General features: G+C 36.2%; 1 protein-coding gene across 6 annotated transcripts in view; it reads right to left on the bottom strand.

Annotated features, from left to right (window-relative positions):
* The window catches only part of EHBP1 (EH domain binding protein 1), a 365510-nt gene that overhangs the window by 331655 nt on the left and 16868 nt on the right, over window positions 1–16987 (bottom strand). For 2 of the 6 annotated variants that reach the window (XM_045054259.1, XM_023251704.2), the window contains one exon: window positions 4896–5012. The exons of 3 other annotated variants lie outside the window; for them this stretch is intronic. In XM_045054259.1, coding sequence (XP_044910194.1) covers window positions 4896–4921 — 26 coding nt within the window. In that variant the 5' untranslated portion in view covers window positions 4922–5012. Of the gene's footprint in view, window positions 1–4895; window positions 5013–5844; window positions 6027–16987 lie in introns of those variants that run through there. One more of the 6 variants, XM_019827274.3, reaches the window with a different exon arrangement.

Raw genomic sequence — 16987 nt, 5'->3', positions numbered from 1 at the left:
TGGTCAGAGAAGTAGGAGCACCCTGTAAGCAATCACCATATAGTATGAAAAAAGAAAGGGTAACTAACATGAAAAGAAACAAGTTGGGTCCCCGAAACAATTAAGAGCCATCGTTAATCTTACTAAGGATGGAGAGCAGAGTGCTTGGACAAAATACCTTAAAAGGTATCAGGATCTAGGGACGGACTATTTGAAGGACAGAATAGGAGGGCAATGGTGAGAGTTGATCACATCTATATACAAAAGCAGAGCAAGAAAAAGGAGAGAGGGACTGAAGAATCAGGAGAGATGGGGAGACAGGTCTTAAATCTAGTATCTAATTATATTTCCTTTTTCAATAAAGAAATTAATCTAATAACACCACAAGAACACAATGTGCACTTTACAGAAAAGAACATAGATATCATGTATTTTGCTACAGTCTTAACTTTAAAATATTAAGATAACCATAATATTTATATTGATTCTTATTTTCTGTACATCTTAGAGTCCTCATGTGTCCTTCCTGAGTGGTTTACTAAGTCACTACAACCTACAGCCATTATGATCTCATATAGTGATATATTCTGCATCATTAACAGACTTTAAGTGTATGGGGTTTTTTTATGACTAATTTATAGAAATGGTCATAAACTATTTTAATCTAAGTTGCCCTTCAGGAACAACCCACATGATGATCAGGAGGGTTTTGCATCCCATTTATTATTGTTCTTCAGAACTTTCCAAACTTTCTTATGTGGTCAACCTGGTTTCATTTAGTACTCTTTCCCATCTTCGCGGGGTGGGGGGGGAGGGGGGAGGAGAGAGATTTTATTGTAGAGAAATTATCTTAAAAGCAATCTATTTTAAATACATGTCTTTTCTTGAGGAAGAAGAAGAAGAAGAAAAAAAAAAGAACCAAGAAGGAGAAGGAGTATATAGGGCCCCTAAAGAATCTTTCTCAAGAGACTAAGAAAGAATTTCTTACAGGACAGCTTTTATTTTTGGAGAAGTATTTTTCCTGGATGTAAACTCTTCTTTTTCATTCTAGTTGCACAGATTGCTAAGAAGAGATCAAGGTTCAAAATGAAGAAATTAAGAGCAGACCTTGACATTGTTCTGCTGCTGAGCTCAAGTTCATAAGCTAGCTCCTAAAGTCTCCACCAAACAGCTTTTTCTCTCATAACTTTTTTTTAATAACCTGTTTGCTAACCAAATTTATTGAAGAAACTTTCTTATAGAATATCTTAAGATTTTTTTCATCTCCTTAGCTAAAACTTATTGAAACCAACTGAGTATCGATCATATTAAATACAATTAATAGTACATAAAAGATACAGTCCCTATTCTCAAGGAGTTTTTCATAAACAGGTGTTTAGCATGCAAGAAAATAACACAAATTAACCTCTCTGAGTCTTGACTTCTTATTCTAGCAAACAAATAACCATGCCTGCCTTTCTGGGATGTTGAGAAGATGGAAGATATGTAGGTAAAGTACTTGATACATAGTAAAACAGTCACTAAATGGTAATTAATAATGTACACCATTGTGTTTGGTAGCGAACATAAACAGTCAAGAAAAAAACAACCAGTATTCAAGAATACTTGAGCAATACCTAGTTGCTGCCAAACATAGCTACCTCAGGACTAAAGAAATAGTGCATTTAACATTATTCCTTTCCCATTGTCTCAGTGATTACCAAGACCAGAAAACCAATAACTTATGTGGGCTCGAGATTTTATAATAATTACTATAAATTCACTTACCCTCAATTCTCATGACCACCTTTCATGCCATATATTAGTTGAGATCTTTTGGCATGCTGGAAGTTACCTTTTTCTTAAAGCCCCCATTCTCCCTACCTACCGGTGTGCAAATCCTTCCGACCCTCTCCCGCCCTTCCACACAAGAAGTACACCTCAAAGCCTTTTCTAATCCCCTACTTACTCCAGTCTTGATTTATCATTTCCTTCCATCTCAGACTTAAGGTGCATAATAGACCTGTGGATGTATGTTACTTTAACTGTCCTGTTCATTTGACCCAGGTGCTGACTGCAAAATTTTATAAATAGATTTTTACTTCACAAAATATTCAACATTTAAAATAATTTTGATTTTGCCTTTAAATTTCATCAAGATCACAGTGAAGACAGAATACAAAGAAATAAGTGGAAATCTCCAAAATTTCAATCTTCTTTGCCATGACACTTTTGAAATTATAGAAAGTATTTTCCTTGAAGCAGCTTTGCTAGTCACCGTTTCAGAAACCTCCAAAATGGAGATTTTAGTCCATGAAATGCAACCAAAGGCTTGAATTATTGTCATTCCTGATGATAAAATTTTTATCTTTAGGTTTTACAGTTTTTGCAGTAAAAATTGTCAGACATATTACTGCAGGATTTAACTACTAATAGAACTTATCTGTGCCTTAGTCATACTAATAAGATTTACTCCCAATAATAGCACTGCAGGTTTTTGCATTGTTTTCCAGTTACCATAGCAGTTATACTATATGCAACATTCCTGCAATCTTTAACTGCTAATGAAATTATTTCTTTTAAATCCACAGTTAACAACTTTACTCCTGACAATCCTACAGCAGTTCTTATGTCCTAAAAATACTCACTGTGGCAGGCTAATACTTTAAAATATTAATTGATGGTTTCTGTAGTAGTTGTTTTTCCATGTACTTCTTTTTATCTTATGGCCTTTCTCCTCCTAGACTCTACCCTGATACACCCTCAGCATCACACCCACCCTCATTTAGGCTGGTCTTTGCTCATTGTTTCAGGAAAGGAATATAACAGAATGCAGAGAAACAGGGAACTTTTCCCTGGCTTTTGAGTTTCTAAATCCTAGCCCTTTAGGGAGCAATGAAATGGATCCTATTAGAGACCTACACTGTTCAGTATGATAACCTCTAGCCACAGGTGACTATTGAACGCTTGAAATACGGCTAGGTCAAATTGAGATGTGCTGTAAATATAAAATATACACCAATATCAAAGACTTATCATGTAAAAAAAAGAGTGGAATATATCTTAATCATAGTTTTATATTGATTACCTGTTGAAATTATAATATTTTGGATATATTGGGTTAAATAAAAGACATTAAAAATTAATTTCACCTGTTACTTTACCATGTTAATATTGTTACAGGAAAAATTTAAATTATACATGTGGCTTGCATTATATTCCTATTGGATACTGTTGCTATAGACATTAGTGAAACTTCCTTTCATAGAGATGAGAAATGGATTTCCTGAACTGGAAGGGGAAGAAGAATTGGGAGGAAAATATTGAGAAGCTAGATGCTGGTGGGTCCTTAGGACAGTAAGTCCTAGTTTCACTCTACTCTGGCACAAGTTGTGGAGAGGTGCAGTTGAAATAGCAGGATCTATCTGTGGAATCTGAGATCTGAGAGAGATAACTCAACATTCTTTTTCCTTGTTAGAGCCAAAGGGAGGTGGCAAGACCCCAGAGAGAAGAAAAAGCTGAACTATGTATCCAGCCCAGCCCAGACTTTAGAGTACAGTTCAATAGAACTTTCTGTGATGAACAAAATGTTCATCGTGTCCAATATAGTAGCCTCTAGTCACTTGGGGTTATTAAGCACTTGAAGTGTGGCTAGTGTAACTGAGAAACAGGAGTATTAATCTTTAATCTTAATTAATTTAAATGTAAATAGTTGCATGTGACTGATAGCTACCATAATGGACAGTGAAGCCTTACATAGAGTACCATGAATGTTCTGAAAACCCAACACAATGATTTCCAGACACCCAAAAGGGTGCAGAGGGAACAGAAACCAACAGACCTAAAGGGGCCTTGTTGATAGACCAAGATTGACCCAGCAGCAATGTGTGGGAATGACTGCTATTGAGGAAGGATGTAGATTGGAAACCTTGGGAAAGCCAGCATGGTAGAGGAGGAGCAAGGATCAAATGCTCAACCCCCTTCCTCTAATACTATGTAAACCCCTTCAATTTAGATGCAGTCCCTGCCAAAGTGACTATGATTAAGTGTCTGCCACCCCTTGTGAAATCAGAGCTTGAAACAGAAATTGAGTTATAGAAAAATGAAATTATATTTCTTGAAAACCAGATTTTTTTTAGATTGAGATTTGTACCTGCTATAAAACCTCAAATAATAATTCTAACAAAATACTTTTAAATTAATATTTATTCTTTTAAAAACAGTCTTTCTTTCTTTATCATAGAACCCAAGTTCTTTGGTTGAAAGCTTAGAAAAGCTGCATCAGAAAACCATCTTTCAGGGGCACCTGGGTAGCTCGGTTGAGCATCGGAATGTTGATTTCAGCTCAGGTCATGATCCCAGGGTTTGTGGGATTGAATACCCCGTGAGTCTCCACTCTGAGCATGGAGCCTACCTGGGATTCTCTCTATATATCCCTCTGCCCCTCTCTCCCACTTATTCTCTCTCTCTCTCTCTAATTAAAAAAACAAAGCAAAACAAAACAAAACAAACAAACAAAAAGCTTAAGGATGCCTGGGTGGCTCAGTGGGTTAAGCATCTGATTTTAGCTCGGATCATGATCTCACAGTTCATGGGTTAGAGCCCTTATTGGGCTCCACACTGCTAGTGTGCTTGGGATTCTCTCTCTCTTCCTCTCTCTCTGCTCCCCACCCCCCACTGTGCTTTTTCTCTCTCTCTCTCAAAATAAACTTAAAAAAATTTTTTTAACTTAAAAAAATGAAGAAAACCATCTTTCAACTAAAAAGAGGGTATCCTTTTGTTAAATTGTTTCCATGCTAGTTTCCCATGAACAAGTCATGCAGTTAGTCATAACGAAATTTTGTACATTGAACCTGAGATGACACTAATTCCAGGACCTAATTTGCATCCTAAAAAACCAGTTTTGTCTAGTTCTATAGCTTCTAGGAAAGACTAACCTGGGTTGGTAGAGACAGAGGAGCATCCTTAACGGCCTTGAAATTCAGATAGAGACAGATGCGAGTCTATAGAGACCATTCTTTGGTGATTCAGTAGGTCTGACTTCTATTGTTAATCTGGAGGAGTATATTGAATGATGAGAAGGCTCAGAAATCCTCAAGAATGATTACAGGCATTAATGATATTCAAAAGGTGGAGACTCAAAATGCTAGCAACACCACACAGACATTAAGCATTTGGGTGGATGACAGCCATAAGCATATTTGGCCCAGCTATCCTAATGTGGAACAGTTAAACACAACTTTGACTCTAGAGTACCCTTGCTGGTCTGCACCATTCTCTTGGTCTGATCCTTCAAATTACTTGAGATAATTTTTTGATAGTGAAGTCACAGTGCACAAATACTGTGTATGTGAAAGCAGGTGCAGTTATGAGATATTTACACATCACAAATAAGTGGGCCATTACTAGAGGTATTGCAACAAAGGTCTGAGTTGGAATTAGGAGCCATTTCCGAGAAACCTTTTGCTAAATTCAGTAAATTTATCTCCTATAAAATCAGTAGAGATTCCTGACCAAGATTTATTGGCCATTTCCCATGAAATGTAAAGAATCTTTGATGAATCATAAAGAGTAGAATAACCTCTGCTTCTTTTCTTCTATGTTGTAAAAAATTGGAATAAATGCTAGGTAATCAGAAACAGCATCCAGCCAGTGTTTTCCTCTGAATAATTCCTAGATGACTATATTTAATGTGAACAAGATAATAAAATTAACATCTTCTGAAATAATAAGGTTAGACGGGAGAGGCAAAGAAAAAGCAATAGGAATTCACAATCTGGAAGGGCATTGAATACCCACCATGTGGTGTTAAATCAGAGCATTTCCATCTCAAACAGTGCAAAAAAAAAACAACAGCAAGCTGAAATCAGGCGGAACCCCACTTACCAGGGCATTAGGCATGGGCCAAAGGAAAGAAGCCCTCTTGTAGAAGCTTGTCCCAGATGAGTAGAAATGGAAAATGAACCCAGCTTTCAGAGGGCAAAACTCATGCACAGTTTGGGCAATCTGCTTAAGCAAGCTGAAGTGAAAAAAAAAAAATTCCAGGCCAAGGGCAATAGCATAGAGCCAGAGAGAGCTGCAGTATCATTCCAGATCTCTCTTTTTACAGCAAATCACCAAATTAGTGACGAGGCTTACAGAGAGCAGAACATAGCCTGCTAGCAAAAAGGACTTTGTGAGATGTGCTGGACATTTCTTCATATTTTGTAGCAACTTTTGGATGCTATTTTAAAATATTCCCGATAATGAATCACTGATATTTTTCTCCAAAAAAAGAAAGTCAACTGTTGTGCAAGAGTTAAGTTTTTGTGCCACAGTTCAATCTTCTAAAAAATCCTGGTATCTTCAACATTAAAAACCATGACATCTTACCCCTGAAATAAATTTAGTCTATCTTAGATATTGAATACAGTGCTAAGCTACACTTGGTGTGAAATAATTATTTGGCATTATCAGAGTCCCATTTCTCATTTCAAAAACTTATATGTACACCCTTCCCCTGATAACAAGTGTTATATACTTCAGTGTAGAAAACAAGAATGTTGTACTTGTGTGTCTTTCTTCACACAACATATACTAAAAAGACGTATATTTAAAGGTCATACCTTGATCATCTTTAAAATATTCACTCTGTCCTCAAACAACCAAAGCAAAAACAGAAGCCTATTGATGACTGCTGAACTTCTTTTATTCTTATAATAACATACCTCCTAATTACTCACAAAGCTACCTTATACATGCCTCTTCTCCAGCTTTACACGCCAGTTTACAAAATAATTACCCAAATCTTGCAGTTGGTTGTCAATAATGAATAAGGGTAATTTGTTGAGTACTTCTTCATATATGTCATGCTGGAAAGTGAATGATGATAGTAACTGCTCTTCAACATTATGCGCTATGCACATGTGCAATGCCCAGGAATGTTTTTGATCAAATAGTTTTGCCAATAGTTCCTTCTGCTTTCTCATATTAACATCTTATTAATTTTCAGCTGATTTTGTAAGCTTTAAGGTAACAATGTAACTTGTACCTAGTTTTGCTACAGAGAGTACAACTTTGAATAATAGTTTTAAGATTTTGATTTTCTTTGATGATATTTTTACTAAAAAATTCATTTATTCATTAATAACTTGTGAATAACTACTAAGCTCAAAGCATTGTGCTAAGTATTGGGAATGTAGCACATCAACAGATAAAATCCCTGCCCTCATGGAACTCACATTCTGCATCAGTTGGAAACCATTATTAAATATTTGCGTTAGAAAAATCTCAGTTGATAAAAGGCCACACTATGCTTCGTTTAACAATGACAAAAAAAAAGCTAACTGAGAAAAATGTTATAAGAGACAATGCACTGGGGACTAACAATAGAAAGCCCACTCAATGAAATTTAATTTTCAGATACTTATTGTTGTGCTTCCAATTTACATATTTATTTCCTGTACAAAGTCACATATAGATTTGTCACAGCTAATACAGATTTATAATCTATATTTGCACTGGAGTTCTGTTTACAATTTATGTTTATTTCTTTATTTGAATTGTAATATTTACATTACTATTTTATCATTATTTTATGCTTCATTGAACCACTTTATAATAGTGATCCATTTTTTAAAATTATTGATATAGGGCAACACTACTGTAACTACAAAATGTAAAATTAGCATGCCAAAACTGAAACTACATTGATTGAGAGATTATTTGTTAAAGGTTAACTAAGCCAATCTGATCAATGCATTCCTTGGAGCTCAACATGTAGCTTCTAAGAATGGTTATTAGGAATGTGACAGAATCTTAAGAAACACACACCTATCCTAATTTCCCTTTTGACTTGGTAAAATAATTTTCAGAAAATAAAATATAAAAAGCTTATTTTCACTGCTTTATGCTCAGAAATATTTTAGCTCTCTTCCTAGATATCCTTAGAGGTAAAATAGTTACAAATTACCTTTTATCTTACATGTGTCCTATGATTTTAGAAAATGTAAAAATACGCAGAGAATAAATAAAGAGAATATAAAATTTTATGCTAGGGTGTAAAGGCTATGAGTGATACCATTTCTTTTTAAAATTCTCCCTTAATGTTTTAAATTGTTTTTTACAATAATGACTAAAATTGTATAACTATAGTCTTAGATTGAAGATATTATGTAAGTCTTTATGTACTCTTTATTTTTTAAAGTTTATTTTGAGAGAGTGTGTACATGCGTGTGCAAGTGGGGGAGGGGCATAGAAAGAGAAGGAGAGAGAGAATCCCAAGCAGGCTCCACAACGTCAGCGCAGAGCCTAACGTGGGGCTCGAACTCACAAACCATGAGATCATGACCTGAGCCAAGTCAAACGCTTAACCAACTGAGCCACCCAGGCGCCCCTATGTACTCATTAAAATGTTCTTTCACTATTTAAACGCGTTTCATCTATAGTTTCTGCTTATAAATTGTATCTAATTGATAAAAATGAAAATTCTCCTTGAATAAATCCATTCCTACTACATCTAAGGTGTTCTGATTCTAGATCCATTTTGCCCATGGACATGCCTCAGTTTGGGGATTGAATGAAGATTTTCTTTCAGAAAACATTCTATTCCTAGGAGTATCTTCTGTATTTTATATCACAAAAAGGATAAGTTTTAATCAGTACTTTTTATGTGCTTGAATTGCTTCATTGAGATCCAGAACCATGTATTTCATGGTGCTGCTGGGTATTTTCCCCATCAGTCTCTAATTGAAGGCTCGTGTTTAACTCCCCTCCTATTTTCACATTCTGTAGGGAGGATTCTTTTCTCTGCTCAAACAAGCAAATATTTGCCAGGTGCCTACTATTTGCAAGAAAGTGTTAACGTCAAAAAATACATTGTAAAAATGCATAAAAATGTATAAAATTTTTTACATTTAAAAAATACATAAGTCACAGCTGGAGACTTCAAGAAACTTAAAACTAGTTTCAGAGAAAAAATGTGATATAATAAAAATGTAAGCTATCACAAATGTGATAGCTCATAAAATAAGAAACAGGCAAACAGAAGAAGCAGTCTAAGACAGAATTAAAAGAGATATTAGAAATCTGTTACTGTCTCGTAGTCTAAAGCAACTCAAGCCACTTACAGTGATGCACACAGAGCAAATGATGAGTCTGACCCTGAGAGAACTGGGTTACTGTTGTAGCTCCATCACGTACTGTGTCATCCTAGGAACTCACGTAACTTCTCTGGATGGAAGGGGGAGGGATAGACATACATATATATGTACACACAACTCCATGTCAAGCCAGGCAGACACAGTTCTGGGACAACTGGTAGAAGTAGAATGATTAGGAAAGAGAAGAAATTTTTTCTGGGATTGGTAGCTAGGAGGATGACTACTCTGCTACCAGAGACCTATGCTAGAACAAGTCCACCTGAGAGAGAAGCCGAAACTGAGAAAGCCAGGAAATGAAACCGAGCAAAGTTTGCTTCATTTGCCTCATCTGTAAAATGGAAATGGGAAAATGATACTTTGCTACGTGGAGGTAAGAGCTAGAAGAGACACCCTCTTAAGACCCCTTCGACTCTGTTTCTGTGATTTTAAAAATTCCTGCCTTTAATAAATGGATACATGTGTGCAGAATCTAAAAGAGGCATTTAGAATTTCTCAACAGTTGTTTCCATTATGATAATCTAGTTTTTGCTACCTGAAAAAGGTTGTTTCTCTCCCCCTTGGAGCTACTTTTGTTTTTGTTTTCATTGTGGTGTGACTTTTATTCCCGTGACTAACTCATTGCATAACTGGGAACCTGTATCTCCCACTCCCTTCCCCCATTCCCCACCTCTGGCAACCTTCAGTTTGTTCTCTGTATCTATAGGTCTGATTCTGCTTTTTTGTGTGTTTATCATTTGGGTTTTTTTAGATTCCACACATGAGTGAAGTCATAAAGTATTTGTTTTTATCGTGGTCTGACTTATTTCACTTAGCATTATACTCTCTAGGTCCATCCATGTTGACACAAATGGCGTGATCCCATCCTTCTTTATGGCTGCATTATATATTATATTATATTTTATATATTCTTTATTTAAAAATAAAAATTATTATATTTTTATATTATATATATATAATATCACATCTTCCTTATCTATTCATCTATCAGTTGACTCTTAGGTTACTTCCATATCTTGGCTATGATTAACAATGCTGCAATAAACATAGGAGTGCATATATCTTTTAAATTAGTGTTTTCATTTCCTTTGTGTAAAATACCCAGTTAGTGGAATTATTGGATCATACAGTATTTCATTTTTAATATAAAAAATTTCATGTTTATTTTTGAGAGAGAGAGAGAAAGAGAGAGACAGAGTGCGAGCAGGAGAGGAGCAGAGAGAGAAGGAGACACAGAATTCGAAGCCAGCTCTAGGCTCTGAGCTGTCAGCACAGAGCCCGACATGGGGCTCAAACCCATGAACTGTGAGATCATGACCTGAGCTAAAGTCAGACGTCTAATTGACCAAGCCACCCAGGTGCCCCTCTATTTTTAATTTTTTGAGTAATATCTATACTATTTTCCACAATTGCTGTACCAATTTAGTTGTGGCTATTTGATTGCATTTGTCTAACTTTAATTTTCTGATTGATCAAAAATTGAAAGTTTATAGTCACAATTCCCGTGAGGGCATAATGGTGTCTGTCAGGAACATGGAAGATATTATTGTTAAATGTACCAATCCTAATTCGATTGTTTATACTCAACTCTAAAGGGGACAGTAGTCAATTCTGGCCATTTTGTAAATTATCTATGATAAATTATAAACAAAAGAAGCATTGTTATACCATATTACTCTTTCTAGAGTAATGGAAATGGCAATCTAGCCCAAAGAGCTCAATCTTTTCCAGTACGAATTGCTGAGGTTGTTTGAACACTCTTTGGAGAGATACCCATGATTCACAATAATTTTGTTATTGCATTATAAAGCTTAAGAGTACAAAACACCATATACCGAAATTAACACAAAAAGGATTATCAACCTAAATGTTAACCACTAAAACTATAAAACTCTTACTAGAAACAGGAGTAAATCTTTGTGAACTTGGGCTTGGCAATGTTTTTTAGATATGATAACAAATGCATGAACAACAAAGAAAAATTGTGCCTTATCAAAATTAAAAACTTTTGTGTTTTAAAGACACCATTAAGAAAGTTAAGATAGCCAATAAATGGGAGAAAATATTTCCATATCACATATCTGATAAGGAGCTTGTCTAACTCAACAATAAATAATCCAATTTAAAAATTGGAAACAACTGTTGGTGGGAATGCAAATTGGTGCAGCCACTCTGGAAAATGGTGTGGAGGTTCCTCAAAAAATTAAAAATAGACCTACCCTATGACCCAGCAATAGCACTGCTAGGAATTTACCCAAGGGATACAGGAGTACTGATGCATAGGGGCACTTGTACCCCAATGTTTATAGCAGCACTCTCAACAATAGCCAAATTATGGAAAGAGCCTAAATGTCCATCAACTGATGAATGGATAAAGAAATTGTGGTTTATATACACAATGGAGTACTACGTGGCAATGAGAAAGAATGAAATATGGCCCTTTGTAGCAACGTGGATGGAAGTGGAGAGTGTGATGCTAAGTGAAATAAGCCATACAGAGAAAAACAGATACCATATGGTTTCACTCTTATGTGGATCCTGAGAAACTTAACAGGAACCCATGGGGGAGGGGAAGGGGAAAAAAAAAAAAGAGGTTAGAGTGGGAGAGAGCCAAAGCATAAGAGACTGTTAAAAACTGAGAACAAACTGAGGGTTGATGGGGGGTGGGAGGGAGGGAAGGGTGGGTGATGGGTATTGAGGAGGGCCCCTTTTGGGATGAGCACTGGGTGTTGTATGGAAACCAATTTGACAATAAACTTCATATATTGAAAAAAAAATTGGCAACAGATTTAAATAGTCATTTCTCCAAAGAAGATATATAAATGATCAATATGCATATGAAAAGATGCTCAACATCATTTGCCATCAGGGAAATGGGAATGAAAACCATAATGAGATACCACTTCAGACCCAGTAGGATGGCTTAAAATCAAAGATAATAACAAGTGCTGGTCTGGGGCGCCTGGGTGGCTCAGTTGGTTAAGCGTCCGACTTCGGCTCAGGTCATGATCTCGCGGTCCGTGAGTTCGAGCCCCACGTCGGGCTCTGTGCTGACCACTCAGAGCCTGGAGCCTGTTTCAGATTCTGTGTCTCCCTCTCTCTCTGATCCTCCCCCGTTCATGCTCTGTCTCTCTCTGTCTCAAAAATAAATAAACGTTAAAAAAAAAAAAAAAAAACAAGTGCTGGTGAGGATGCAGCAAGATTAAAGCCCTCACTGGGGCACCTGGGTGGCTCAGTTGGTTAAGCGTCCAAGTCCAGCTCAGGTCATGACCTCACAGTTTATGAGTTCGAGCCTGGAGACTGCTTCAGGTTCTGTGTCTCCCTCTCTCTGCCCCTCCCCAGCTCACCCTCTATCTCTCTCTCTCTCTCTCTTTCTCTCACAAAAATAAATAAATATTTTTTAAAAATTAAAAAAAAATGAAGCCCTTATGCATTGCTGGTCAGATCATAAAAAGGAACAGCCACTTTGGAAAAGAGTTTGGCAGTTCCGCAAAATGTTACACATAGAGTTATCATATAAGTCAGCAATTCCACTCCGAGGTATACACACGATAGAAATGAAAACATATGGCTACACAAAAATGTGTATATGAGTGTTCATAGCAGCATTATTCATAATAGTCATAAAGTGGAAACAACCCAAATTTCATCAGGTGATGGAAGGATAAGCCAGCTATGGATATCCATATGACAGAATGTTATTCAGCCATAAAAAGGAATGAAGTACATTCCTTTAATAGATGAGACAACAAAGATGAAACTTTAAAATATGCTAAATGGAAGAGGTCAGTTATAAAAGACCACATATAATTTCATTTATATGAAATGTCGATAATAGGCAAAACCATAGAGATGGAAAGTAGATTAGTGATTGCCAGGGCCTTGGGGAAGAGGGAAATGGAAAAGTGATTGCTAATGGATATAGGGTTTCTTTTGGGGGTGATGAAAATACTTGAAAATTACATAGCGGTGATGGGTGCACAGCTCTGTGAACATATGAAAAAGCATTGAATTACACACTATTGTTTTAAAGATTTTAAGTTATCTCTACACCCCATGTGAAGCTCAAACTTACAACTCTGAGACCAAGAGTCACATGTTCCACCAACTGAGCTAGCTGGGTGCCCCATGAATTGTACAATTTGAAAGTCACATAATGGGTAAAGTTTATGATGTGTCAGTTATAGCTCATGAAACAGATATTAAGGAAAACAAAACAACACAGAAACAGACCACTGACCAAAGGCACTTGCCAATTATATTATTCTGCAGCCACATTTAACCAAACGTCACAGGACAACTGAATGTGCTGGAGAGCTTGGCAAAATATAGTATTCTAACACAGAAATTTAAAATGTAAAAGTGCCCTACACTTGGATTTAGGAGACGTGTGTTCTAGGTTTGCCTGGACCCCAACCAAAATTTATAGGCAAAGATTGTTACTTGCCTCTGAATATCCATTCTCCTTTTCTTCTCTAGCAATAAGAACCCAGATTTAACTGAGCCATTTCCAGTCAGCTGAAGACCTGCCAAGCCTCATTTGCAGTTAGATTATGGCTTGTGCCTAAATTTGGCTAAGTCTTATAATTTCTAGGAAGTTTTCTCAAAGGGAGGGAATGTACCTTTCCTGGTCCCTCCATCCTATTGTTGAGATATAGCTGGGTTGGCTAGATCTCCAACAGCTATCTTGGATCATGAGGATGAAGGACAGCAAGTGGCAAGCTGGAAGCAATCTGGGTCCCTCCCAAATTTGTAGAATAAATACCCTTAACCTTACACTGCTTACCAGCAGACTTCTTTTATATGAAACAGAAATAATCACATAAGCCACAGTTCTTTTGTGGGTTTTCTTTTCTGTCACATGTAAAGGTACATAATCCTAACCAATACACTGAATTTATGAAGGGTAAAGAGGAAAAGGACCTTTGGGTTGGTTTGGAGAAGGAGAATGTACTCTTTAAAAAAAAAGTTAAAGCCCCCTTTCTGGATGGAGCAACTTTCTAAATTAACCTAAGGACATTCAAGGGCTCTTGATTTGATCTTCCAAAAGTTTGTTGACAATGGCCAAAATATCTCAAACTGTGCAAATCCTTCATCACTACACCTGCCTCCTCTCCCTGGTATTTTCATTTCAGCTGAGGTCAGCCAGAAAATTCCAAACACTATGAGTTTCAAATCTGACTAGTTTGTAGGGAAAAGGTAGGATCTTTTCTTTGAAAAGGTTTCCAGTGGTATTCTAATTTCTTCTTTAGTCTACTCCAGTTTCCTAACCTTGACTAAATATACATGGTTAGTTAAGCATTTGATTGAGGGGCATAAGAACAGCCCCTAGTGGGTAATAAAGTTTTAAAATCATGCATTCTTGGCTACTAGATCTTCCGTGGCTTCATAGCTGGTCAGGATTTGTTCACAATCTTATGCAATAATTATTTTGAATTATTCAATTAAAAAAGCCACCCATTACCACTATGTAATTTTAGAGCGTTTTCATCACCCCCAAAAGAAACCCTATATCCATTAGCAATCACTTCCCCATTTCCCTCTTCCCCACGACCCGGGAAATCACTACTTTCCATCTCTATGGTTTTGCCTGTTATGGATATTTCATGTAAATGAAATTATATGTGGTCTTTTATAACTCACCTCTTTAATTTAGCATATTTTAAGGTTTCATCCATGTTGTCTTTGTTATTATCTATGACAAAGGTGGCAAGAATATACAGTGGGAAAAAGACAATCTCTTCAATAAATGGTGCTGGGAAAACTGTGAAGCTACATGTAAAAGAATAAAACTGGACCACTTTCTTACACCATACACAAAATAAACTCAAAATGGATTAAAGACTTAAATCTGAGACATGAAACCATAAAACTCCTGGAAGAAAACAAAGGTGGTAATTTTTTTATATCAGCCATAGAAACATTTTTCTAGAAATGTCTCCTCAGTCAGGGGAAACAAAAGTATAACTATTGGGACCACACCAAAACAAAAGCTTTTGCACATTGAAGGAAATTATCAACAAAACAAAAAGGCAATCTACTGAATGGAAGAAGATATTTACAAGTAATATATCCTGTAAGGGGGTTAATATCCAAAATATATAAAAAACTCACATAACTCAACACCACAAAAACCCAAGATAATCCAAATAAATAATAGGCAGAGGACTTGAATAGACATTTTTTCAAAGAAGACATACAAATGGCCAACAGACACATGAAAGGATGCTCAACATCACTAATCATCAGGAAAATGCAATCAAAACCACAATGATATTATCACATTACCCTATGATCCAATAATTCCAGTAACTGGAAATTACCCAAGGAAAACAAAAACACTAATTCAAAAAGATATATTTATATACATAAAAGATATATGCACTCCTATGTTTATTGCAACATTATTTACAATAGCCAAAATATGGAAGCAACCTAAGAGTCTATTGATAGGTAAATGGATAAGAAGATACACACACACACACACACACACACACACACACACACACGTATTATAAGAATGGAATCATGCCACTTGTGACAACATGGATAGACGTAGAGAGGATAATGTTAAGTGAAATAAGTCAGACTGAGAAAGATAAATACCATATGATTTCACTCATATATGGAATTTAAGAAACAAACAAATTGAGAACAGAAGAGACAAACAAGGGAATGGGCTCTTAAATACAGAGAACAAACTCATGGTTTCCAGAAGGCGGGTCGGGGGGAGAGGGGGATGAGTGGAACAGATAAAGAGGATTAAGAGTACACACTTATCTTGATGAACAATGAGTAATGTATAAAATTGTTGAATCATTATATTGTACACCTGAAACAAATATAATACTATATGTTAGACATACATATATACTTCAATAAAAAGAGAAAAAAACTAAAAGTTTACAATCAAATTATATTTTCAAAGTCAAAAACCATATTTGAGGGGCACCTGGGTGGCTCAGTTGGTTAAGTGTCTAGCTCTTGATTTCAGCTCAGGTCATGATCTCACAGTTCGTGAGTTTGAGCTCTGCACTATTAGTGCAGAGCCTGCTTGGGATTGTCTCTCTCTCTGTCTCTCTCTCTCTCTCTCTGCCTCTCCCCTGCTCGTGGTCTCTCTCTAAGTAAATAAATAAACTTAAAAAATATTTTTAAAAAAACATATGCACATCAACATCCCCTGTGGGGCTTTAGACAATACCAATGTGATTAAAGAGCAAACTCATCACAATTTGTTTACAGAATTTTAAAACAACATGCATGCAAATTCTGCCATATGAAGAAATACTAAATACTAGAAAATCCTGAGAAATAACTTTTTGCTTCCTAAAGTTACAAAATCTACTGCTATTTTAGTAATAATTGTAATTGTTTTCAGCATATATTTTATCATTCATGCATGAAAGACTACAACTCACTTTAAATGCAAGGACAGATAAATACGCAATAAAATTGTTTCATTGGGAAAAGTTCAGTCAGGGTTTGGTATTAATGTAATCATAATATGGTCACAAGATCTGGGCTCTTGCTCATGAAAACAAATACTTGCAATTTTTTAAAAGAAATTTTTTCTTTCTTTATAAAAAGTTTATTTATTTTGAGGAGGAGGTGCAGAGAGAGAGAGAGAAAGAGAGAATCTCAAGCAGGCTCTGCACTGTCAGCACAGAGCCTGACACAGGGCTCAAACTCACAAACCATGAGATCATGACCTGAGCTGAAGTCAAGAGTCTCAAGCTTAACCGACTCAGTCACCCAGGGACCCCTACTTTTTTTTTTAATTGGCTCTTTGCCCAATGTGGGGCTTGAACTCAGAACTCCAAGATCAAGAGTCACATGCTCTACTGACTAAGCCAGCCAGGTGCCATGACATTTGTAATTTTTAAAAATTATTT

The sequence above is a fragment of the Felis catus genome, chromosome A3, assembly GCF_018350175.1.
Source record: "Felis catus isolate Fca126 chromosome A3, F.catus_Fca126_mat1.0, whole genome shotgun sequence".
NCBI lineage: Eukaryota > Metazoa > Chordata > Mammalia > Carnivora > Felidae > Felis > Felis catus.
Note: the sequence above shows the minus strand (reverse complement) of the source record. Positions and strands in the feature narration are given on the sequence as shown.